Genomic DNA, 26,193 nt, shown 5'->3' with positions numbered 1-26,193 from the left:
CTTTCAAGCACAAAGTGAGAATGGGGTCAGTTTCTATGCTCACCTTGGTCATTGCCTCTGCAATCGCATCTACCATACCTCCAACCATGCCAACTTCACTTGCAGCTTCATTTAAGGTGACCATGATGTCATCCACAGCCTCCTTCATCAGTTGTGCAGCCTCAGTGATAGCATCGTGAGTATGAGATGCCTGGAGGACCAAGGAGAAAATYGAGATAGTCAGAGGATGTTCTCTCTGCAAAACTGTGCAAATCAGAAGGGTAAGAAMTTAAAACAGTAACAGCACTGAAAATAACACCTCTCAGCAAAGATGACAAGTAAAACACCGTAGCAAAGTGGACAGAACAAAGCTTTTAACTCCTACAAGGAGCCATAGCACACAACCCTTTCAGGTCTTTYAAAATGTCCTCTAAAGATGGTGGCTCTTTGTAAGGTGCAAATTGCACCTAAGTGATGAACAGTTGTGTGCTGCTGCTCTTTCCTGGCAAAGGTCCCCATCCCATCAGRCCATGCATCAGACAGGCCCTGGTTTTTAACCATATGCTTTCTCTGTGAGAGCCTGGAGAGCTGCTGTTCTACTCTGACTTTGTGTCCCCTGAGAGGATGCTGTGAGGAGACAGGAATCCTGTCTCGGAGAAATGTTTCCCTCTTAGACAGGAGACATCAGGAGAGCTGTCACTGGCACTTTCACTGCAAACATATCCCTTGACAGTACAGCAGCTATGTGCTGGTTTTTCTGCCGTGCCTCTCTCACCTTAAAGCCACACAGCCACCTTACCTTGGGGTTTCCTCCCCCTTCTTTGGCAGCATACAGCATCTGTAAGGCAGATTCTGCTAGAGTTTTGCTCTGGTCCAACACTGTCATCTGTTGCTGATGATTCAGGGTCTTGGATGCCACACCAACTGCAGCTGAAACCAGGGGTTCAAAGTAACTTGCCAGCTGTGTCACCTAAGAAAGGTAGATCAACCCCAGAAGGCCATTAACAACATTTCTCAGGTGAAATGAGAAAAAGCCATTTCCCATTGGGATGTGGGTCAGTTCCAGGAGCACACTGTGCTTCTGCACTGTACAGCACTGGCTGTGGATCAGGTGCCCATAGATTGTGTCTCCCCTCACTGTCCCAACTCCTTTGCAAAGCCACACGTCTCCTCCCTCAAGAGCACATGATCCCTTGAGGTCTTATGAGCCTCTGTTCAAGGCTGTCACAGGAGCCACCTGCTACTCAAGAGCATCCCTGAAAAGCATCTCTGTGCAAGGGAGGAACCTCTCGATCTTTTTTGCCTCTACGCTTTTTACTCTCAAGAATATATCACAGGATGAGAAATTACTATGTGAGAAACTACTAAATCTTGCAATGACCATGGGAAATATGCTTTTGGTACGTACATTCTAACATTTGTTATTCTGGAAAACATCTGATAAGCATGAGTTTGACTGTCCTTACACCCCATAAAACAGAGGGACACATAGACACAAAGCCCCTCACCAAWAACCTCAATGAAAATCTTTCCTCTGGCCCAGCATATTTGCAGGTGTACTTATATATTTTATCTTGGCTCTGAGCATTTGAAAATTCCAAATGCTTTTCTCCTTACAAATGTTTTCTTCTGCTCTCCTATAGGAAGAGCARCTGCTATGAAATTGAGGTCTTCTCTAAGATTCAGCTGCCTGAGATTTCCAATGCAGGACAGTACCTTGTGCCCCAGCTGAGCTGCCTCTCCCCGAGCTGCAGTGGCTATGGGATCAATGAGGTGGCCAATCTCCTGTACAACTGATGTCAGCTGCTCCTGCAGAGCCTAAGAGAAAGAGAAAAAGTCAGTTGCTATCACTGCTGTTCTCTTATCGCGTTGTACCACACTTGACAATCACCCTCAGACCAGCCAATATACTCAAAGGTATATGGTGACTATGGTAGGATGCAGAAATCCACACTGCTGATTTTCCTCACMTACTGTTTCATGTCTTCTCCTTAACCCTCCTTCAACAACAGCAACCCTGAGATGGGCCTGCTCCTCTTTAGGTTCATATGACAAGTCTGGGCAGAGAGTGCTGACAGTAGCAAACTCAGGGTTAGGTGTCCTTTCTCAGTATAATGTGACCAACATTCCCCTGAAACCTCCCAAACTATTACTGCCCTGACAAAGATTTAATATCATTGCACCAATCAGGAAAATGTCAGGTGCACTGATTTAAGTGTAGAGAGACATTTTCCAAAGCAGAATTACAGCACAAGAACAAAAAATTCTGCTGCAGCATTTGAAGCTAGCAGGAGAAATCCACAAAGGGAAAGTGTCACATCTCTGAGAGACAGAGATGAGGAGTGACCTCCTGAATATCATCTGCAGGACAGGAGKAAACATTAAAAGCATATTAATGGCCTGGTCAAGACATAAATACCRGCTTTTAATTCAGAGATACTTGATATCTCAGCAGCCATCAGGATTAAGGTCAGTCATGAAAGGCAAGAGAAAAAAAAATGCTATTTTTGCCCTTTCTTACATTCCTCTCCTACTTTATAAATAACTGTCATTTTTGGTAACATTTATTGCAGTTCTACATGGTGTCCAAGATCAAATCACCATTTCAATAAAAATGAATTATGACACATTTTATGCAATAACCTCTTTTGCATGGCTTCATTTGGTCTGACATGTTTGCAGTATGCAGTGTTACAGCCCAAAGAAACCACTCCAATAAAGACATAATTTCAAGAAGCAACAGTATGAAAAGGCATAAATAGCAAGCTGAGAATCTCAACAAGAGTTGCTGGGGGAGTAGACAGGGAAGAGGGCAGAGAAGGAAGCTTTCTTAAACTGAACATATCAACATCAACTTCAAATTYCACTCATTAAAGGACAAAAGAGGCATTAAGAGAAAGGATATCAGCATTTATGTCACWGGACTTTTAGTAACAGATTAGTTTCAAAAGCTAATCTATTGTGAATCTTCAGAAACTAATCCTGGCTTCCACATGGCAAGGCACCACAAAAACTCTTATCAGTGTGTCCTATCAACACAGGATGTCAGAGTATTAAGTGGGTGGCAGTAAAGATAATTACTTTCACCCCTACTATTCCCTGGTGGCTGTGGAGAAGCGATTGGTCAGTGTATGATTTGCCTGGAAAGAGCCCAGTAAGGACAGTGCTCCTGTGGCTGGCAGTGGMTGGTGCTGTGATTGAGCAGCAGGGCAGTGGGGCTGGCCAGCTCTCCTCTGCTTGTGCCCATGCTGTCCCTCACCTCCACGGAGATGTCATCCCTGGTGGCCAGGCTCTGGCTGACAGCAGCCAGCGAGGCCTGCTCAATGTCCCTGATGCATTTGTTGATCCCATCGATGGAGAAATCACATTCCCTCTGCCCTGGGGCCTTGTCCCTGCAAGACAGAGACACTGCACTGAGCATGGTGGCAAGGAGCAGGGGCTTTGCTGAATGCACACAGGCCCACTTATTAAAAAAAAAAAAAAAAAAAGGAAAATTAATATTAGCTACAGTTTTCATTTTCTACAGCATCCTCTATCATCTTTAGAGTGAACTGGAGGTGGAAACGGGAGAACAGAATACAAACACAGAACAGCCCTGTGCTGCAGGGTACTGCAATCATCAATTACCATTAAACACAGAGTGTCACTTGGGASATACTGCACATCACAGAGTCATTTCCATCAGTGAAAAATAACACAGTGCTAATGGCCATATGGCAGTTTTCTTTAGGAACAGTTGCTCAATTACTACAAAAGACATACCTGATRGAGGTAATAAGGCTCTTGATAGAATCTGAGACTGTATGGGAATGCCCTGCTAGTACAGACCATGTAGGAGGGTCTTTGGGATTGATAGCCAGAGAACGGGCAGTTTTGATCAATAAAGATGAGCTCTCCAACATTGTCTTAGCAGAAACCAGAATTGGCTCCTGTGCTCGTGATCCCTGTGGTYAGGACAGTACAAGAACAGAAAGAACATTGAAATTATTATTCGAGTTCATCCACGCTTTCTGCTACTGAAAGTCTATTTAATTAACAGCATTAAAATGGAATTATAATTTCCTCCTTTGTACTATTATACTCACAGATAGTCAAGACAGAAATAGAACTAAAATAATCAGTCCAACAACTTTCTCTAGAACATATTTAAGAAAAATGTCTCAAGTTAAGAAAGGTATCTTCCAACTGAGAAACAGGAGAAAACTATGACACTTCAGTAGTTGTAGAATACACAAATATCATTGAAAATACACTATTTCACAAAACTTACCACCTCCAACAGATGTGCCCTTTCCCCAGTCACGCTACTAAATCCAACTAATGACTGGTGACTCTTAACTGGGTCATCATCTGTGTATCTGCTTTATTGCCAATGATCTGGTAWACCCAGGTACCCCAGACCTGGAGGATATGCTTGGAGTTCAGTTACAGCCTCACAGCTGTAATTTTCCAGATTGCCACATCTACTGCTCCATCTGATATTGCCATCTGGATCAGAGCCTGACAAAAGCAGGAAGCAGCCTTTGAAGGGCCAGTAACAATACATGACCTCTACTCCAAAGCTTTTACGAAGCTTGAGAGGTTTGCTTTTTTATCTCTTTTCCTCCAAAGCCAATGAATCCTTTGTTAGTCTCTTCAAGTTCTACTCTGCTGTAGTGACACAGCTTGAGGATGAGAACTTGTGGGTAAAAAGGAAAAAAACCCAGCAACACCCATTCGATTATTTCCAGAACAAATTGGGTTCCATTTATTAAAGCTGCTCTTGAGGTAAAAAAGGGGAGATTTTTATTGTGTTGCATGGAAGAATCAGCTACTTGAACATGCATGTCACCTGTGCTGCATGGCTTTGCTAACAGTAGATTGCAGTGCTTCCTGCAGCCAAACTGTGCATCCTGCTGGGGAAAAGTCAAGGGAGAGTCTAAACCAAARACCCCAGAACACCCTGTGAACACCCAGAAACCCAAGGAATCACTTTGGGGTATTTACACTCTCTCCCAACATGTGATTAATTCAACTTTTGGAGGGTGGAAATGCAGCATCCTGCCTTACCTCAGTGCTGATCTGTGCTGGGATGCTGACAAATTCTGGATTTGAAGCAAATGCTGTCAGATTTTCCACAGCCTCTATTAAAGGTGCAGTGGCAATTCTGCACTTGTTGCGGTTCTCCTCAGAGAAATCTCCATCCAGTGCCTGGAAATGAAATCAGGATTGAGTTCTCTCTGAATGGGGTTCTTAGCAAAACTGAAGGAAGATGGTTTAATTCTTCCTAGTTTTAAACTGCTGCATTTTTATCACATTTGAAAGCTCCTCCACAAACAAGGTTGATGTAAAGACTGTGATTTTTCAGGGGTGTATTTCTTTCCTTAGTTCATTACTGATCCTCAACTTTAAACTGCTGCAGGTTTTCTGTAATGGGGCTTTGATGCCTCTCTCAAGTTGTGCCCCAGAACCTCACATTCCAAAGGGTGGAAGGGACTAACTTCTGACTTYTTGTGGTTTGTGAAGGTGGTTGTTTCCTACTGATTTTGAAATGTTTTAGTTCTTCTGTTTTAAGCAAAACCAGTAATATATTGCTCTCATTTTCACACAACTCAACTGATCTCTGTCATAATCTCACAGCAAATATTTCAGATAATGAAAYGAAATTACATCAACTAATGGCTTCCAGAGCATTTGAAATTGTGAATCCTCCATGGCTTCACAAGTATTACCACTTCTTGCATGAAAAAAAMCTACCACCTGCCAAAGTGCTGGCAGGATTCTGGAAAATAAAAGGTTACTATGAACAGGAGACTATTAGAAACATAAATGGCTGCTATTTGGCTCCCACTATTATTTCCTTTTATTTTCCTATAGATAAAGTAAAGCTGTCAGAAATGGCCAAAAAAATCTCCAGATATTTAAGAACTTAACACTATTAAAAACTTTAACATTCTGTTGTTTGCAGATTATTCTTAGGTGAAAACTCATTAAATATATCAATCCTGAGGGGTGTCATACTGGATGGGTCAGATGCCTAACATTAAAACTGCCCAATTTTTTTTATCCTGACTTCAGCAGTTATACCACTAAACACATTTACCAATTCACATCTTCAAACATGTAATTAGTAGTATTTTTTTTAACCATGCATATCCAAAAAGGTAAAAAAATATTTCTAACTGTTCTTATTCTGTCTCAACAGGGGAGAAGAAAATCACAAAGGAAGAAGGAAGCACAGTGAAGAAGCATTTGTACCTTGATAGTTTTAACCAGGTTAGCAGTGCTGTTTGCAACTTCCTTGGCAGACTGCACAAAATGTCTCTTGGCAACGGGATTTGCTGTTTTTGAGGAAGCAATGCGACAGGCATTGCACAGAGCAGACGTGTGTTTGGCCACGATGGTGGCAGCTGATAAGACCTGTAAAAACCAGCACACAACAGGCAGAATGTCAGAGGGGTGGGACAGCAACTACACTGCAACTCTGCAACGTCAATGGCAAAGCCAGGCGACAGAGTCAAACCAAAACCCCTTTGAATGGACACAAACAAAGCAAAGCCCTGCCCTGACAGGGATGGTGTCCTTGCATTCSCTGTGCAGTCACCTGGGAGGGGCTGCTGGCTGGATCCACCAGGTTCTGGCAGGCCATCTGGATTGCTTGGTTGGCACGGGCAAACTGAATCGGGTCAACAAGGCCCTGCTGACCWGCCTGGCTGTTTGGATCTGAGATACCGACCAGGTAAGCAGCCTAGAAATGGAGAAAAGAAGAAAACAATCCTAAGAAATTGTGCTAAATCTGTCTTGGATCTCTGGTAAGMTGGCCATGTGTCATAGCATATGGTGGTCAGAGATTATTTAGAAATCGTACTGTGAAATAAAATTACCATTTGTTTTTAGCATTACATATCCAGAATCCACTGAGACCAAGAAGACATACCCTTACACTTGAGAAATTTAATTAGTTGGAACAAAACTGTCCATTGTTTAGACAGCCACTGTCCCTGGAAACATTCCTTGTCACTTGCATAGGCAATGGAGAGAGCTTTAATGGTCACAGGTATTGGCAGATTATTTACTGTATTGGCAGATTATTTACTGTATTGGCAGATTATTTACTATATTAGCCATGGCTGGAGGTGGTGGGGGGTTTTGTCAAGACTAGAAAAGCAATCCAGCAAAGGCACTTTGCTGAGCACGGGTCCATCAGGCCTGCAGCTGCTGGTTTCATTGCAGCTCAAGGTGTCTGATGGCCAACCTCACCYCCTCTCTCCATTACAAGTTCAATGCATCTCAATGACAACTTGTCTAAACTGTCACAAGCATATATGAAGATTCCTTAAATTCACTAAAGATACAATTATCTGCCACCTCAATATGCCAGTAAGGCAACTCAGATGTGGAGGAGATTTAGTCCATACTAAGGAATTACATATTTGGGGAAATCAAGAAGAGGTTTTCAGATGCAGAGCATGATCCCCTACAGCCAAATCCTTTACCAAAGTGACTGTATCAGCTCTCTACAGTTCACTCAGTTATCAGATCAGTGAAACCACAGAGAYCAGACCCTAATTTGWTGYAGCAGCTTAAGAATTTYRGTTATTCCAGAACAGCTGAAAYAGGTTTCTTCTTASTTCAAATGTCTGATATTCATAGTGCTCCTAAAGAACTTTTACAAACTAAAACTTGATTGATTTATTTTAACTGTAGCTGCTTTTTTGCGCCCTTCTCCATGATATAGCAGTTCTGAGTTTGAACTGCAAACATGAATTCCATATGCTGCAGCTTTCCTTTATCTGGGGCAAAGCGTTTCCCTTGATGTCATTTCCCCTCCTTATAAAATACACGAATTATTGCACTGTGCCCCTTCTACAGTGTGTGCAATTTCTGTGGATCTACGCAGAACACACCATGGAGTACAAAGTCATCATTTGCTTGACCACAGGGAAGTGAATTTCAGATTTACAAACCCACAGGAGCTTGGAAAAAAATAAAAGCATAATTGCTTTACAGCCTTCAGTAGCTTACCTGAGCTGCTGCCTCTGTGAGGCCACAAAGAGCCTTGGATGCAACTCCAACACATTCTCCAAAGACTAAAAGATCTCCAGTTTTTGCATTCTGGGAAATGSCGGCCATTGACTCTCCAAGAACCTCAGAAATTAAAAAACAAAGTTATCTTCCAAATGTACATCCCTTAAGATTGTATTATCTTCCAAATATGCATACCACTTAAGAGGCAAGTGATTGCTGGCCTGAAAGCAACTCTGGCCCCCATACCTCCTGGACTTGGCTTCTAGAGTTTTTACCCAGTTAATGGCTTCACTGAAGTGGAGTGGAGAGAACTTCACTGAAGTTCCTCACGTGCTGTGAGAGGTCAGACATGCACACCAGCACTGGACTGACAGGAACACAGGCACTGCTACAGTTCAAATGACTCTGAGGGTACACARTTAACCCTCATTCATTTTGCTGCCATCCATTAGCCATCACAGCCAGCCTGGCACGAGGTGCATTTCACAGACTGCAGAACACGACAACCAGTCCTGCAAATGCTGCCAACACATTCAGGATCATCTTTGTCCCCAGAACTCACTGAAGCTCAGTGGAAATGAAGCCACACCTAGACTGCTGGAACCATCTGAGTGTCACAATTCACACACATTGCCACACTATGTCTCACTTGGCTTGAAAATTCAAAATCAGCTCTGACTGCTGTAAAGCATTAGATACAAAATGACACACACACTCATTAGGTACTTTCTTTTTCTTTTTGAGAAGGAAGAAATAGAGACAATTCCAACACATCAAATTATAAGCACACCAAAGGCCAGCTTCAAAGAAAGATGTACAGCACAACTCGATTAAAAATAATTGAAGAAGTTTCCCACAGGCTTTCTGATGTGCTGGGATGTCTGGATTGCTCAGACATTTGGCAAAGCTATTCTGCACAAAACGATACAATGGGATTTCATTGCCAAGCCTCCTGTTCATGCTTTGGGCCCTTCTAACATAGTTGCAGTGAAAACACTCAAAGTACCACACGCTGTCTCGTGTGCAGGAAAGGAAGAGAGAGGAGAAGCTTTGAGTGCATTGTGTACCAGTCACTTATACTAGAATTTCTTACTGAGGCAATACACCTGAGTGACCAAAACCTGCAAGGAACCTCAGACAGAGTCTATCTGAGGACATTTTAGCTATAAACACTGACTGCATCTCTAACATTCAATATGCATGTGGAAACTTCTGAAAATCCAAACACACTTCATCATTGGCACAGATGTGGGAAAAAAAATTACCTTGGAGTTTTCCATTACACCCTCAATACAATCAAAATACGAGAGATCGCTCACAGGTTCATTKGGGTTATCCAGCATTCCCTTTACTGTCTGAAATAACAAAAGAAATTCGTGATTATTGACAGTCTGATATGCTGAGCTGAGAGAACACAGACCATCACACCTATCCTGCTTATCCCAGTGTGATCTCATGCCTTTCTCTCCAGCAAGCAGCCAAAGCTCCACACTCCCTGAGGGTGTGCCATGCAGGAAACCCCACCTGACAGGAACTGAGCTGGGAGAATTCTGTGTTTGTGCACCACAATCTGTTGGAAGTCCAGGCTACTGTGGTTTACCTTGTGTTTGTGAGGAGGGATTTATGGTCAGAGATGCTTGGCTGACATGAGGCAATCTGGTTTTCTGTCAGGTGTCARCAGTGTAACACGTTTTCAGTACTATTTTCAATTTCATAAACAAATTTAAAGGTGTGGTAAGAAAAGCAGCTGCCATTGGYTGAGCACTGTTTAGAAACACAGAAGGTTATCAAACTGAGTGCACAGCCACCACCTGCCTGCCTCTGATACTGTCAACAGATTCCCCCCAACATAGGAGAGTTTTCTGTCATAAAACTCTATATAGTTGGGTTTAATTTATTTTTCTCAGTCCTGGAAATAGCAATGTGCCAATCAGTCACACATTCATTGAGAAGAATGAATGCWATTAGATAACAGAACTTGTAAAAAGCTGCAAAATGCAGGAGACTATTTCTTTTATACATAAAAATATCTGCAGCACACCTTTCTACAAGTTTGGAGGAACACTATTTTACTGCCAAGTATCAGGCAGAAAAGACATAATCCTTCTGATGAAAGTGAAATCAGCTAAGTAGAGAAAGATACTGGCAGCTCTATCTGACATTTGCTTTCCACCTAAAGGAAATCCAGGCACGATTTTAAACACTTGGTCTTTTCTTGTAAMACAACTCCTGGCATTAAGATACACCTACAGTGTTTTTAACAGCTCAGCTACTGCTTTGTAAAAATCTTACTTAAAGCCTTACAGCAATTAAAAAAGAGAAAAACATGATGTGAAGGCGTGGTATTTAGAAAATAATTTCCAGTTGTCTCTCTTCTGTCAGTTCTCACGGACATTGCAGCAGCTCTTCATTTTGTGCTCTGTTAAACAACTTGGAAAACAAACAAGGTTCCTACAGCACTTCYATTTCTATGGAGACACAGGCCCTCAGAATGTAAGGAAACAGAACAGTGAATCAGAAGCCAGCACAAACTTCCCACTAACATCCATTTGCACTTACTGCAATACCTGTGTTACTTTTCTCAGCTGCAGTTCTGGGCCACTTTAGCTATTGCATTGGAGGGTGCACAGCAAGGTCCTCTCTAAACACAGCTCTCCAGAGTCTCCAGAGAAGACCAGAGAGCATACTGACAGTCTATCAAACCCATGCTGAGACACTCTTTCTACACAAACAATGACTTTAGTAGTTAAGAAGCCCTGGGAAGATTACGAATAGTGGGTGGTGAATTGGGGAGATGAAGGCAAGTGGCAAAAGTTTAATCATYGTGAAGGGAAATTGAAAGTTAAGACTTCTAAAATTTCTTGAGTTCCTCCARCCACTTTATTRTGAGTCTCCAGTCTGATTTCAGGAYTGCRTGCTTTTGCCTTGGTTTCCTTTTTTCCAGAAATTAATCCAATTCCATACACCCAGGCTCTTCTTGCTAACTCTCCTGCTCTGGGAAGTTCAAGAAGCTACAGATTTTCCTTAAGCCCTTGCTGGCCCTGCTCACAGTCCATGCCAGGATGTGAAATTCTGTGCTCTTGGCACAGAACGCTGCAAGGCTTTTTGAGGCTATTCTGCYTTACTAAGGCAGAATTCCTCCTCTAAGCTCTCAGTTTTCCCTGGCCYATTAGCTGGAAATTCTCACCTTTCACATCCCTGCTGTTTCACAGATAYCTCCCCACCATTCTTTCAGGAAGTTCTGAGAAACAGCACTTCATTCACCCTGCTTGCTCCTTTACATTACAGCCCAATTCCCTGGTTTCTGCTTCTGTTTTTTGGACTTGTTGCCAGTCCTTCTGACCAAGGAGAGAGCACTTAAGAAGACAGGAATTCAAAAGGACAAAGCAGCTCCTAGGAGAACTCCTACAACATTTTGGCATGATAACCATGGACTCGCATATTAAGCAATCTCACAATGCTGGAATGCATTGCAATGACCTTTATATCCTTTTGGTACTAATGGCTAAAAGTAAAAAGCTTAATGGTATTTCATGCTCTTGACACAGGCCAGTCACCTCTGGATGTTTTGACCTTGACAGTAAACAACAAACATCTAGTTTAAATGAAAAGATTTTATTTCCTACTAAGTTGCCCTGTCTGTGATCAGTGGACTCTTGGAATTAGGTCTTTGACCCACTATTTCACCAGCCCAACATTTCACTCMAGATCAAGAATACACCTTGCCAGAGGCTGTACTGACACACACAGCGTATCAGTTTGACAGGCAAGGCAGAAACAAAGCATTAAAAATCTACACTAAGAAATGTCAAGGGAAAAGATGGCAAACATCATCCTAAAGTGGGATGGCAGTAACAACATCCTGCAAGTGGAAAACCCAAGGTATTGCAGCTCCCTCCAATGCTCTGGTGGTAGTAGAAATGTCCATCTCATCATGATTCTTCTTGAAGTCACAGTAAGTATGAATAATAGGGACTAAACTGTACCTTTGCAGGGCAGGAAAGAGGAGATGGGGACAGGGTAGCAAATTTCATTCTGGCCAAAACTAGAAGATGTTTACATGGGTTCCACGCTCACCACGTATGTAATTAAACTGCCTACCACAGATATAAAATGAAAAGACAATGACAGGAGCTATTCAAAGAATACAAGGGAATAAACATTTGAGGCCCACTTTTATTTATAAAAACTTTTGAAATATARTAATACCTCCAGTTCTCTGAGCGCATTATCACATTCCTTCTGCCCAGGAGCTTGCTGGGTGCACAGAGTGATGAGCTGGTTTATACTCTCAGTCACAGCTCTAAGGAGAGTAGGAAGAAAAAAGGTGGGTTTTAAAGTTGAACTATTCCTCTTAGTACAACTTTTGTCATTAATGGTACACAGCATAAAGATAAAAAACTTGGATCTTCTACTACATGGCTGAGCCCAGCAACCAAACAGGCAGCACCTCTGGGAAAACATTGGTTCCAAAGGACAGAACACCATTTGCAGCAGGCCAAGGCCAACCCATTACACCAGCACAGGACATGGTATTGCTGCTGAAAGGCATTTCAGCACTTCTCCAGCTCTCAAATCAACTGAATCATTTCCCAGCTACCACCCCAGATGCCCTAAAGGATACAGAAACAAATGGCTGGTATAGAAAAACAAAGGTTGAATGCAAAGTAAATGTTATTTACCCTTCACTAGCAAAGTCTTAGGTCTTGTCTGACATAACACACACACAATCCTGCTATGTATTTCTTTACTCTGTTACCAAAATAGTTTTTTTTCTCTTTAATAACTGACATTGTCCCACAGGTTTACATCCACAGAGAATAAGTTATGCAAAGTCATTGTGTTCTTATGGGAGTTTACAGCTCTTGGACATGGCTGAACCTGACACAGAACAGCCACTAYCTGTCTTTGATGAATGCTCTGATAATAGGCAAAATTCATGGTAACTACATTCATTTTAGACKAATAGCTAACAACCCAGGAAAGTGGCATCTAGAAGGAGAGAAAATCAGTGAAATTGGAGTGCATGGAGAACGTGCTTTCCTCTGCCTTGAAAACTGAACAGCATTTGCATTGCTTTCCCTTTCAGAAACAGGCACTTGATAACATATCAATAACATGATTACCTGGATGGATGGTATCCTACTTTACAAAAGGAAACAGGATGTACTCATTACATATATTATGTTTATATTAAATTTCTGGGCAAAAAAGAATGGAAACTAACAGACATACTTGTTTAACTGAGACTTCTACCCTTTTAAGCAGCTTTGGTGTCCCTGTGGAGGACCTGGTGCTCACCTGCTGAACATCAGTGATTTCTATGCATCAGAAAAATATCATTGCCTACACACATAGGAATAAATGACAAAAATTGAAAGTTTTGTTCACTCCCAGGGAAGCTTCACACAAAAATATCATCTGCTGTTGATTTTAATCTGAGATACAATTCATACTGCCTCAGAGAATTGAGGAGAGAGGATTATCAGCTTTGCAGATGATGCCACGTGGGCTCATGAATATCATTATTCCACACCAGGTACCTCCAGCAGCAATCCATTCAGTGTACAAACATTACTCTGAAAAGCACCTGGACACAGGAGAACAGAAAGGTGGTCCCTCAAACACGGGTCCCAGAGTGCAAGAGGACTTCTGGGACTCTAAAGGCTGCATCTGTTTTCATCAACTATAACAAATCCTTGGACCTGCAGGGAACTCAGCCAGTGCTGCACTCCTGTCACAGGTAATCACAAAAATGCCTCCACAAAGATGACAAAGCTACTGAAAAAGCTGAAGTGTCTATTACAGCTGGAGCAAAGTGGGAAGAAGGCAAAGCAAAACCAAAAAAGAAAACCCAAGACTAATCACAGTACCACAGATGATGAGAGAAAAATAGAAGAAGAAAAGAGCTATCTTATAATAAGGAAGCTATCCCTCTTTTTTTTTCATTTTCATGAGAAAAAAGGTAAAAATATTTGACCCTGATCATATCRTAATAGGGAAAGGGAACAGAGCCCTGGCAAGCTTGTCACAAGCCAGCACAGAGGATTGAGAAGGGAAATACAGTGTCTCATCAGCATCTTAAACACAAACTGAGAACTGGYGCAGTATTTACTTGACACAGTTCTGTGGTGTCTGTGGAAGGTCTCACACGTGCAGGCACATACACAGAGAACAGCTAAAGGCTCCATCTGGCTCATCCCCCTTTTTCTATTCCATGCTTCCATAGAGGGAATACCAACCTGGCAGGAACTTACAACTACCTGGGTTTCACTGGGGACACTCAATTCCTCTACACTCCAATCAGGAATGCTCCAAGCCTAAAGCAGAAATCTGTAGCAGTTTGATGCTGCAGCAGTAACAAGATCTCATGTGAGTCCYTTAGTTTTAAGCAGCCTGTCTTTGGTTATCTATAATTTTCATAGACACTGTTAATTTCCAGGGATACAAGATAGACATCCATTTTTTTTAAATCAAAAGACAATGAAGTAGAGTAGCGTAAATTCTTAAGGAAGCTCTTTACTGAGAGAGTGGATTTATAATCCTTAAAGCAAAGGGTATGCTCCACTGCAGAAATGTTGCATCCAATCCTTTCAAGCACTCCCGATCTCACACACATGCACACTGTTAGTRGTAGGTGGCTACAATATGATTTTTAAGCACATTCTGTATAAGAATATTAYTCAATTTCTTTTCTTTCAGAGATTGAGGGGTTTAATGTTAGCTTTTGCCTGTGTCAGGACACAGATGGTGGGAAAACAGTATGTAAAATACACAGGCTCCTTTGAAAACCAAGCCAAGTCTTCAAATGCTGGTTCCTATTTCCACCAAGGGTAACAAATTACACCAGCTCAGGAGCTACTCCAACATAAACAACTTTCCTCTCGCCTACTTCCATTTAAATGGAAGATCTACAGGTTCCAGCCACTCAGACAACTGWCAGTAGCAGAAGAATATACAAGCACAATATAAATACCACAAAGAAAAGCAAATATCACAGAACATAAAGCAGGCAACACATCCTTACCTTGCTGCTGCTGCTAAGAGGTTCTTGGCATTTGGAGCTCCAGGATCAACAGACAGAGACTTGGCAGCCAGTAACAGCTTGCTRGAAGCCATAGAGATGCTCTTGAGGTTACCTATGACTTGAATCTGGTCCTCTTTAGTCTGGAAAGCCATAGCAGCATAACRTTTAGTACAAAATTAGCCATTAAGAGAGTGTGCTAAAACCACMCATGGAAACACAGTTTGTTTATCCACCTGAAACCAGTGACATACGTGAGCCCAGAGAAGGATGGGCCAAGCCTCTGTTCACCCAGACAGGTGCCTCTAGCTTCACTTACAWAACAGAAAAAGGCCCTTATAACAAATAGCCTGGCTTCTAACAATGGTYGTATTCACAAATGAGCCAGGGAGAAACTTTACTACTTGTTGAACAATGCTTTTGTTGTCAGGACTCTTCTGTGTCTCTGCCTGGCACAACTGCTTCACATTATTCAGTCAGTGTGCACTCTCTGTATTCTGTGTAGCCCACAGGCTCTCTAGCATCTAACTGGGATTGCTCACACAAAAATATCCTCCAGAAAGTCATCTACTTCATTCAACTTTCTGACTTGGATGTCCCATTACTTATTTTAAACCATTGCTTGGAAAGGGAAGCCTGCATTGAAATACAGTTACAGGAAAGCATTGCATCTTCACAGCAAATGGCTGTGACTAGATTCTTCTGTCAATGATCAGTAGAAGTGAACCCATTCTTTCTAACAGTCTGTTCACCGTTTTATGTAAAGAGGTTGCATACTACTCAGCTGATAGGAATAGCTGTTACTCTCTATTTACTACATTCTACTTCCTCCCTACTCCTACMTTTTGCTAGTCATCCAAAATACCTGGTATTGCTTCTGTTCAGGCCAAACACCTACACACAGAAGGCTTCCCTTTTGAAAGATCAGCCGCTAATAACCGGGATAGTTCCCATCTCCTGTCAGCAGAATAAGCTAATTCACAAGGGCCACAAGGTCATCAGCAGTTGGATTTCTCATTTCAAGCAGCCATTTACAGTGCATTTTCTACCTTTGCCKTCATCGAATCGCCTCAAGTAAAACATTCTAAAAGTCAGAGCTAAAAGAGACACAGCTAAAAGGTCACAGCTAAAGAGACAGTCAGGTAGCTCACTCCTACTCACTTTCAGAGTGTCAGCTGTATATGGAGCTTAACTCACAGCACACATCCTCACCTGGATGATGAAGTTTTGATGGAGAATAAACACTAACCAGTGTCAGATCTCTCTACTCAGCTCTACCTACAACGTATCTTCTCTAGAGAGACACTTCAGAAATTACTACAAAGGACTGACACATGCAGGACCTTCTGGCCATTTTCCTTTRGCAATCATTTCTTAGGTTTGCAGGRCCCTCCTACTAACCAGGGCAAAACCATGGGCAGATGCTTTTTTCTGCAAGTCCTCCCACCTTTCCTGATACACAGCTCGTTTTACATACAGACACTGTTATGCTAAATCATTGCCAAATGAACAATTACTGTAGCTCAGCACAACTGTACCCAGTAAGATAAACTCAAACGTGTTCCAAGACTACCCAAGAAATAAGCTCRGCAACAAGTGACAACACTGCTGATGGTCAGAATTCATCAGAATAGAACTCTGCCAGATTTTAAATCACTAAACACAAGTCCAAGTGCTTCCTGTCAGATGCAAGGATGGCATTTTAGGCAGCCCTTTTCAAATACTTGCTCCACTCTGTCCACAGCACCCTGGAGCAATATCAAAAAAGCATCTTTTCCTTCTTCTATTTAAAGCCTTTCAAAAGTAGCAAAGAAAGGTGCTAAATTTTGAACAGTGGTCACATAAATTATGCTCCATACTGAGATAGAAGCGACCCTTTCCACAGGCTCTGAGAGGTTCAGCACAGCTTTGCACCTCCAGATACACAGTTCAAGGTAGTTATGAAACTACAGAGAAGAGCATGAAGTTGTATTTCTGACTGGACACAGGAACAAACACCAACATCCTTGGAAGATGGAAGTGCTGCATTCACTGCAGGTACCCAGTTAGAGATGAGTCCCTCATACCAAACACCTCCTGTCATATCCAGACAGGCTCACAGCAGCCACTGTCCTGCACTGCAGTGCTACACAAACACTGAACTGCACTGCCAGAGGTTATGGCCAGCACTACCCCCCAATTAGCATGATCAAGAACTTACYTGTGCTTGGCCAGCCATTTCAATACCAGCATCAAGGAATTCATCAAAGTCATCACTGAATTTCCCAGAGGCTGCAGCCAGCTCTCCACTTTGGCCCCGTGTAGCATGGACAACTTCTCCAGCTGACTGATTCAGGTCTGCTGCTGCCTGGTTCAGTTCACTCTGAGCTTCTTGAAATGACTTGGAACTTGGAGGTAGCTGTAAGAGACCAAGTTCAATATTTTATTGTCTGTCACATCACACCAGCCTTTCATGACTGGAGAGCTCAACACATGTTGAGAACAGCAAAAGCAACAGAGTGGCTGGAGCTATGGAACAGCTGTCAACCAGCAATCTGTCCAGCAACTTGTGTCCTGCTGTTCCTTTCAAGGGACAGACAAGTCTGCAAGCTTTTYAAGGGATGCAAGTATTGGCAGCTCTTCAGAATTACTCAAAACTCCCTCTGGTAAACCAGTTTGGTAAAAACCTCCTGGTTTTATCAAAAGGCATTGCACAGACATATCAAAATAGAATTCCTCCTTCATTCACAGGACAGTGAGGTCACTGGTAGGTGCAGAAAAAAAAGCTGTTCAAACAATATAACCATCTGGCAAATAACCAGTGCAGAATGAAGGGTTATTCGTAAAAAAAGGGGTTTTTTACATAAAAAAAAATTTTGCACAAAATGACCAAACACTTTTTGACAGATCACAATGCTACTTCGAGTGAACTGATCACTTGTGGGTGGGAGATGAACAATAATTTTCTAATTTTCATATTCTTCAGAATTTTAAGTCATAGTTGCCAGTATCAAAACCAAAAAGTTAATACCAACCTATGACAGTAATTTTATTATTGTCTTCAGAAGTCACAGACACCTATCACCTTGCCCACAAAACCAGAAAAACAGTATTTCAGTCTAGATAGCAGCTGTTTAAAGGTGAATAAACTTATACACAGCTTACATGAAGTATACTTAGAGTACATTTACTAAATAATGATTTGATACATGGACAACCCAGATCTGCTCTTCAGCTTTCTGCAATTCATTTCCATGTTAGAAGCCATCTTACYGAATCAACGAGGAGCTTCTTGCTGGATTCCCCGATACTCTTTAAGGCCACGTCCACATCCTTTTGTCCAGGSAGACAATTCACACAGTTATTCAAGGAGTGAGACACTGCTTTTGCCACCTACAACACACAAGTGAATACATTCACACTGAGAGAGGCTTAAGTGCTCATTAATAGAAGGCACAGCCTTTACTCCACAGCCAGCAATTCCTACATTCTGACCCTCACAGGACTATTTTTGAGGCTTGCAACTTTCTCAGCTTGCTGACCTGCAGTCTTTAGGCTCCATTTGCTAGARGTGTTGACAGCCCCACAACTGCTCCTGGCCCCTGGGATAAAGGCTGCAGCACTGAAGATCAGGGAATGCCCCCAAAGTTAACTATATACTAATCACAGCAATTCTTTGCATGCTACTTTTTACAAAGTTCTGATTAAAACAAAAGTATCATTATAAGAAATTATTTACAATGCAGGCCAATTSTAAAACTTCTCAAACCAGTAAAAGAAGAACCTGTCATTCCTTAAAGCATGCAGATGCAGTGGTGCCACATACAAAGATATTATGCACTCACTTTTTGAATATAACATGGATAYAGATCTTTTATTTGAAAATTACCAGTTTAATGGCTGTCTCATTTTTGTATTCATAAGCAGGCTCCTCACACATGTTGTGGGTAAAAGCAGAGAGCTGAATTTTTGTGTATTTTTCTAAGAGATGACTAAAATACCACACTTTATACCATCTGCATTGTTTAACACAGGCATGGTGTTACTGAGAGCTGTTGAAAGGAATAGAAAGCTGACATGCCTTGCAACTTTATGTTCTGTTGTTCTCTCTCCTTATTTAATGCTGCATTTAGAGTAAATTCACTGTTTGTTTGTGTTTGACAACTCAGGCAACTGCTCCAGTGCCAGCTTACCTGTGCTAATCTCTGCTGACTGTCTGCATCCCCCGGGGCAGCCAGGGCCTGCTTGGCCTCCTGGATCAGCATTGCAGAGCCTTCCATSACATCCCTTGCTGAGTCCAGCATTGCATGTGCTGCCACTGGGTCACTGGTAGATGCTGCAACCCCTCGTGCTGCCTGAGCCAAAGTCTTCAAGGCCTGAGCAGTTTCTCTGGCAGCAACTCCTATGGTCAGATTTCACCAAGAATTCTATTAGTACCCTTAAAGACAATCTTGGGATTTTATTACATGATCTTGCAGGTAAYGATCCTATTGCAAATTAACATTGCAAATGCAATTTAAAAGAAAATCTTCAAACACTTAAAATACACAGTATCATTTGTTTAAAGATGCCCGTAGTGAAGCCATAAAGCAAATGTTATAGCACAAAGAGTGCATTGTGGGCACAGCTCTCTACACCAGTGACTAAATCTTAGTGAAACACTGAAAAGAAGAAAAGCTAGAACCTGTAGATGAGGAGAAACTCATACTCCAGGGTATGGGTGAAAGTGATTGTCTGCAAGAATGGTGTACAGGAGTTCAGAGCCACAGCACAACAAYAGTTTAACTTCAAGCAATCAAGAAAGAGATTATTAGGAATGATACAACTTCATATAATCTAACATCACCGTGAATAAAAGCAGTGAAAAAAACTGAGGGAAATCACAGAAAAGATGCAATAAAATTTGTTTCTGTGGTCTGTCTGACCAGCATTAAAGGRCACCCATCAACTGCAGTGCTACTGCATAGGACTACATGAATAATGGTCYCCTTCTTCTATTGATGAAATTATTGAAAAAGAACTCACTGCTTCATAGGGTTTTCTACAACTTGATAGGAGAACTACTGCATTTAGCTATTCATTATCAGCTGAAAGTATCTGTACTCCCTTGCCTGATGCCCAGTGCATACTTCTGCCTAACTATGTGATAGAAACATRAGCCATCTCRATGCAATTCCATCTGCTTAAATGAAAGACTTAGTTCYAGAGCCCAGATGCAATTATAACCAATGAAGTGGTAATTGCCATAATGCATTTTATCAGTAGTATTAGAAAAAAATGGTGGCTTTTGCAAAACCAGCTTTCATATCTTGCAGAAATAAGGACACAGAACATTTAAATATCTGTGAGTTAACTTTTGTCCCCCCTGCAGAGCATTTTTCTTATTAATGTGGTTTTTGCTTCTACAAGTGCAGGTACAAAAACAAACYGTAGAATCTGTGGGCTCAGGTTCCCTGCTGGCTTTACCTCAAGCTATGCAAATGTRCTCAATGAATCAGCCAGAGCAGCTGATTGTACATGTGAACTGGTAACACCCAGGAAGAGATGCAGCTCTAACTGTCACCGAGCTGTCCCCACTACGTTCATATCCTGTTGTTTCAAAACACATCCAAGAGACCCTTTAAACTGTCTGTAAGGACACAACATTTCCAGTGGCATTGACCTTTAAAATGCAATACATTTGAGTTCTGCCCTTCACAGAGTTTCAATGGCACATATTTATAAAAACAACAGATGTCTCAATCTATTCTGATTAAAGACAGAGCAGATTGCTCCACTGTTCTTTTATGAAGCACATGTCACACTAACAATTCTTAGTAACTCACCACAATTCACTGTCAGCACTAAAAAAAATTGAGTAATTCCTTGATTTAAGTAGTCTATGATAAGAACACCTTTCATCAAGTATTTGATGAAAGCAGAGGTTTCACAGAGACATTATGAGTGAAACAGTACCTGTGTAGTGCTCGTTGCCCTGAGCAGCACAAGTTAACAGCTGGGCCATTGAAGAACCAACTGCTTTGGATGTGCTTCCCAGGTCCTGAGTGCATTTCTCAAGCTGTAAAGAATTGCAAAGGACAAAATACTTAGTTTAAGCTCAATTAAAACACGCTTGTTTTCTAAATAGTACTAAAAAACTCCTCAGTCCACAAAAATCTAAACTTTCACCTCAGCTACTGAACACACACAGTTTCTCTGTAACCTGAGTAGCATGCTTCCCCTATTCAGAATGAAATAAAATTTTGATTTGTTCAATAGAGAAGGCCCTACAGTCCTAGGAGTAACTCTACCACAGAACATATTTCTGGTGTAGTAATAGCATATACTCTTTTTAAAGAGAATCAGTGCAAAATCCCATCAGCATCATCATTATCCAAAGCCTCATGACTTTGGTTGCCTCTAATATTTAAATTTTTTAACAGCTAACTTTGTTTTTAAATGAAGAAGATCATTCAATTACAGTTTCTCCTGGGAGAGGTTTCAACTGTCCATCCACAGCTGCCATCTTCGCATCTTGCAGTTCATTTTTGAGTGTCTGGACTGTATTCAAAGCAGAATCGATTTCCATTGGGCCACAAGCTTCATGAGCCTATTCAGAAATCAGATCAATACCACTGTTAGCAGCTGTAAGCAAATTTTAGAAAGAGTAAATGCTTCAGATCTAATCTCCCCCTCCCAAATTATTTCTCTGCCTACTTTAGAGGCCATTGTGGGCCCTCTAAGTGTTACACATCATGAATTCCAAACTCCCACACAATAAGCTCAGTCTGTAAAGAGAATAACACTCTGCTAGGAGGCACCAGGGGAATGAGGAGCACTTGGCTTGTGTACATGTCCCTTCACAGCAGCCAAGGACTGAGACAGTAATTGCTATATTCCAGGCTGCCCCTTGGGCCAGTGGCCTCACCAAGCATCCCTAAAGTCACACTGAGCCCCTGATGTGCCCATTCTTCAGTACAAGATGCAAATTCCAGRCTTAGCTCAGCTGCTGCCACCTCCATGCTACAAYCCTGGYTTCAGCCTCAGTGTACACACACACATACACAAAAGAGCAGACTCCATTTGCATTTTTTAAGCCCCACATACTTAAGAAATCTGTGAGTGAAACAGAGAGCCTGTGCTCCCCTGAATTTTAGAAATGTTTCCACCTCACAATTACAAYAGTGAGCACAGCAGGGCTGCAGCTGGGTTCTCACTGGTTTGGTGGGACACGAGTTAYGCTCCCTTTTCCCTGCTCTCCCTCAAATGTAACAGCAGCTCAGAGCCTTGATGAGCTGCTCTGTACACTCTGCTCACATTTGTCTGGCACAGCAAGGGGAGCAGAAGTCACAATGTTCTTGTCACCTCTCCCTCCCCCTTCTCCCCAGATACAGAGGCCACCAGGGACCTGAGCAAAGCAAGCACAGAGCAGTGAGAGCTGAACCTGCCCGAGCATGAGCCATTCCCTCAGGGGAGACACAAAGCCTCTTGTTCCAGCTGATCAAACCAGCATYCACCTACCTTCTGCGAGGCAGTTCTCAGCTCAGCTAAGCTGGTAGCAAGGTTCTTGGCACAYTGACTGAGCTGCATTGCTGCTGCTTGATCAGTCACTGTGGGGACAGCAGCTTTAGCAGATGCCACCATTTTACTTCCAGGCTGTTCAAAGAACAACAGGGAACACGGTTTTACCAGCTTATTTTCTTTAAAGAAGGCTTCGGATTCAATAAACAAACTGCCTCCTCCATTCAGACTAATGAGGTTTCTAGATTTTTCTTTAAGGACCACCCCACTACTTTTCCTTAAGCTGGAGCACCCTGTCCTAGCTCTGTCACAGGACCCATCTGTGTTTTACTAGGACAATGACTACTTCACTGGTTCCAATGTCTGCCCAAGGCCTTTGAGTACTCATGTAGACAACTTAAAAATACTGAAATGTGAAATTTTGCCACTCAGCATTCATGTAGTACAATCAAGACTGGGTGGCAGAGATGACAAATTTCTACRTTTCTAAATATTAGCCTCAGCCAAAACGCTATGAAGTTAAAATTGTAATTCAAGCAACGCTTCTGCACAGGGATAACACAACTAAAAATCTTGGCCAATTCTCATCATCACCATTGTACAGCCATACAGCCATAGGGGAGATGGATCAATCATGTGAATGACTCCAGAGGGAATCACAGAGCAAACTCTTAAAGAGARTGAGAACAAGGTTTGTGATCCCACTGTCTACATGGGACCATGAAAGCCTGCTAAAGCAATCACATTTAAGGCAAGACTAAGTGGTGCCAAGTAATGACCACGTCATTACAGACAGAATTGCTTTCTGGTCTTATTTCTTGTAATGTCAACAAGAAGCCAATAGATTTGTTATCAATGCTCAGTATTCTAGCTTCCCATTTTAAGATGTTTTAAAAAAATCACAGAGTCAAATTTTGTATTGTGGCCAAACCATCAATCTAGATCCATGACGCAAGCTAATATCTAAAAAGCCATTGTAATATTCCCTTTTATTTCTGAGGAATTCTGAAACTTGTTGCTGCAATGCTAAGTTTGCCTTGCCCAAGAAAGTTACAACAGCCTCTCACACATTCAGAGCTCTACTTAGAAAGATGCTAAATTCTCTCCATCTTGCTCTTTAAACACTTTCACAGAAGGAAGTGCTGCAGCAATGAATGTTTCTYCTCCACAAACATTAGCTTTTTCTCCTTACTTCTACCCTCACTACCAGGAGTTTGCAAATACAGATACAATGTATTTGAGCCACAAAACCGGAGAAACGAAATGCTCCCAATCTATGGCTCATGGTTAGCAATTAACTTCTTCCCATGGTTGTTAACAGTTTACTAATTATTTATCATAAATGAAAACACACAGCAACATAAAAAATGCTTTTTACATCCACTACAATGATTGGTTCACTTCACCTGAAGGAAATTCTGGCTGGAATTTATTAAAGCAAGCTGGGCACTGAGGTCTTCTGCCTGAGCTTGACTTCCTCTTACACCCTGCACCARCTGAGGAATGTGGTCTGCAACATTCTAAAATGAACAAAGGGAAAAKATTTTAGTAAATAAATAAAAACTCAAAATCCTCTGAAAACAAAACAAGCTCTCTTCCAGTCCCCTTAAAGACAACAGCAATATTCCTAAGTAAAATACACTCTTGTGTATAGAATTCATTTAGGATTCCACAGAACCAAATTAATATACAACAGGATATTTTTAGAGACATTCTACCTAGGAAATCTTTATTTAATGTACTTATTAGTTTAAGGCTCCTATTATTTTAAGACAATCCAAGATTTTTACACAGTATTATGTACAACAAGGATTTTTAATTATTTCCTTTGCATGTTTAAACACCAGCAGTGGATGTGACAGATTTTTTCAAGAGGATGTCCTGCTTTCAGAAAAACATTCTATTTTACACACAAGCACCTCAGCCTACTTTTCCTTGGCTTTCAGCAACACAAACCTCATAGCATGGCTGCACCATCTGCAAGTGTGTATTGCTAGACCTTTATTCCTGGACTGTCCATGTTCATGGTCCTTGTCCATCCATTTCACAGTAACAGTTGAACAGTGCAATACTAAATTACCATCACCACACAATGTCAAAAAGTACATACTGAATCTTCACTGCTATGTAATAAATGAGCATCAAGACAAAATTAGAATGAACAMTAAACAATAGTAATCAGATTGAGCTTTTTAAAATTCATACTGAAAGCGCAGCTCTCTACAACACAATTTGGAGGTGCACTTGAGCTAACTAAATTATTAAATCCAGCATTTCTTAGGATTGCACCATGRCAAGAATTGCAGAATGTTAATGAGGTTTTGAACAATACCTTCTTTAATGGTTTTGTTCTTGTTCCCCACATAACTGCCCTTGGATGCAGAAGAAAATCCTTCTGCATTCCACTGTCTTTTGCAAATATGGCTTAAACACAAAAGTGGACAGCTTCTCACCAGACTCTGAATTCCAGCTTGGAACTACCAAAGCATGTTTGACTTCAGGCACACCTTGAAATCTGCAATCTTACAGCTTTAACTTCAAGCTAAAATTCACTGTAACCCCACAGGAAGGAAGGTCTGTAACTCATGTTTTTATGGTGACATTTAAGGTCCCAGTTGCTTGGAGGTGGTWCATCAGAATAGCAGAATCAGTTGTTAGTTATATAACCAATTATATAACTGGTATGTTAAACAGGAATTCCACTCCATTATAGTATAAATCACTATCCTTCMTTACAGAAAATCCAAAGGTTACCTTTGGCCCACAGCAGACCTTGGTTCCTCAGTCATACATTTCACTGCATGTATCATCCAACAGCTCGTTTTGAGCCTAAAGCTACTCCCCTGCTGAAGATCACACTCATACACTGAATGCATGGCCAACACTTRGAATCCCAGTCAGGGTACAAATTCCTGAGCAATTGGACTGCTCTGTACAATGCTTCCAGCACGGCTCTCCATATGTCCCATGACTGCCTGATCTGTACCAAAACTTGCAGCAGAAGTACTTCAAGTGAGTTGGTTGTTACTCAGCAAATACACACTGGTGAATCCTTTCTCTAAGGTGTGTGCAGGGTTATTTGTCACAGCCAAGCATTACATGGCTCTAACAACAGCTCTACAAACAGCAATGCATGGATCATACAATAAATGAGGGTTCTCCAGAATCCGTGCACATGAACGGATGGGTGGTGCTGGAGTTTTTATTTAAAGCTCCTTTTGAGGTTGCACCAATATTGTAGAAGGTGATCATCAGTTGCCCATAAAGCAGAGTTCAGGAGTTATTTGTCRTGGGTTGTGCTGTGTTTACCTTGCAGCTCTGCACGAGTTGCTGGTGGGCTGCTGTGTTCTTGTTGGAAACAGCTGCATTCTGAGAAGCTGCAATAGTCTGAGTGGCAGCAGCTGCAGCTTGTTTAGCTGCAATCTTTGGAGAAAAAGAAAGATAAATCAGTGGCAAAACTCTGGCTAATTCAGAGGGTGAAACRCACATTATAGGAAACTTTGACAGTAACAACATTGATTAATACATTTTATCCCTTAATTTGATTTGCCTTAAGGAAAACCAGGATTTCTCTTCTCTCAGGGTGAAAATGAACACTTATCCATCTCTAATTTGCCAATAAAGGCAGAATTAGAAGCATTCTATGCTCTTACTCCTTCATAGCTTASGTTTCAATGGAGGAAAAGAAGTCAACTACAAAGAGC

General features: G+C 41.6%; 1 protein-coding gene across 5 annotated transcripts in view; it reads right to left on the bottom strand.

Moving 5' to 3' along the window:
• TLN2 (talin 2) overlaps positions 1–26,193 on the bottom strand; it is a 142,393-nt gene that overhangs the window by 34,106 nt on the left and 82,094 nt on the right. For all 5 annotated transcript variants that reach the window (XM_057368620.1, XM_057368619.1, XM_057368622.1 and 2 more), the window contains 20 exons: positions 25,799–25,912; positions 23,896–24,009; positions 22,490–22,624; positions 21,450–21,578; positions 20,945–21,047; positions 19,183–19,391; positions 18,263–18,382; positions 17,211–17,408; positions 15,014–15,153; positions 12,196–12,289; positions 9,252–9,341; positions 7,984–8,106; positions 6,563–6,706; positions 6,217–6,378; positions 5,029–5,169; positions 3,742–3,923; positions 3,239–3,371; positions 1,696–1,797; positions 779–949; positions 44–190 (listed from right to left, as the gene is read on the bottom strand). In XM_057368620.1, the coding sequence (XP_057224603.1) occupies positions 44–190; positions 779–949; positions 1,696–1,797; positions 3,239–3,371; positions 3,742–3,923; positions 5,029–5,169; positions 6,217–6,378; positions 6,563–6,706; positions 7,984–8,106; positions 9,252–9,341; positions 12,196–12,289; positions 15,014–15,153; positions 17,211–17,408; positions 18,263–18,382; positions 19,183–19,391; positions 20,945–21,047; positions 21,450–21,578; positions 22,490–22,624; positions 23,896–24,009; positions 25,799–25,912 (2,751 nt within the window). The remainder of the gene's footprint in view (positions 1–43; positions 191–778; positions 950–1,695; positions 1,798–3,238; positions 3,372–3,741; positions 3,924–5,028; positions 5,170–6,216; positions 6,379–6,562; positions 6,707–7,983; positions 8,107–9,251; positions 9,342–12,195; positions 12,290–15,013; positions 15,154–17,210; positions 17,409–18,262; positions 18,383–19,182; positions 19,392–20,944; positions 21,048–21,449; positions 21,579–22,489; positions 22,625–23,895; positions 24,010–25,798; positions 25,913–26,193) is intronic.

This window comes from Malurus melanocephalus, unplaced genomic scaffold (assembly GCF_030028575.1).
Source record: "Malurus melanocephalus ecotype Western Australia unplaced genomic scaffold, MMel_1.1 scaffold_96, whole genome shotgun sequence".
Taxonomy (NCBI): domain Eukaryota; kingdom Metazoa; phylum Chordata; class Aves; order Passeriformes; family Maluridae; genus Malurus; species Malurus melanocephalus.
The sequence above is the reverse complement of the archived record's forward strand: the minus strand, read 5'-3'. Positions and strand labels throughout refer to the sequence as shown.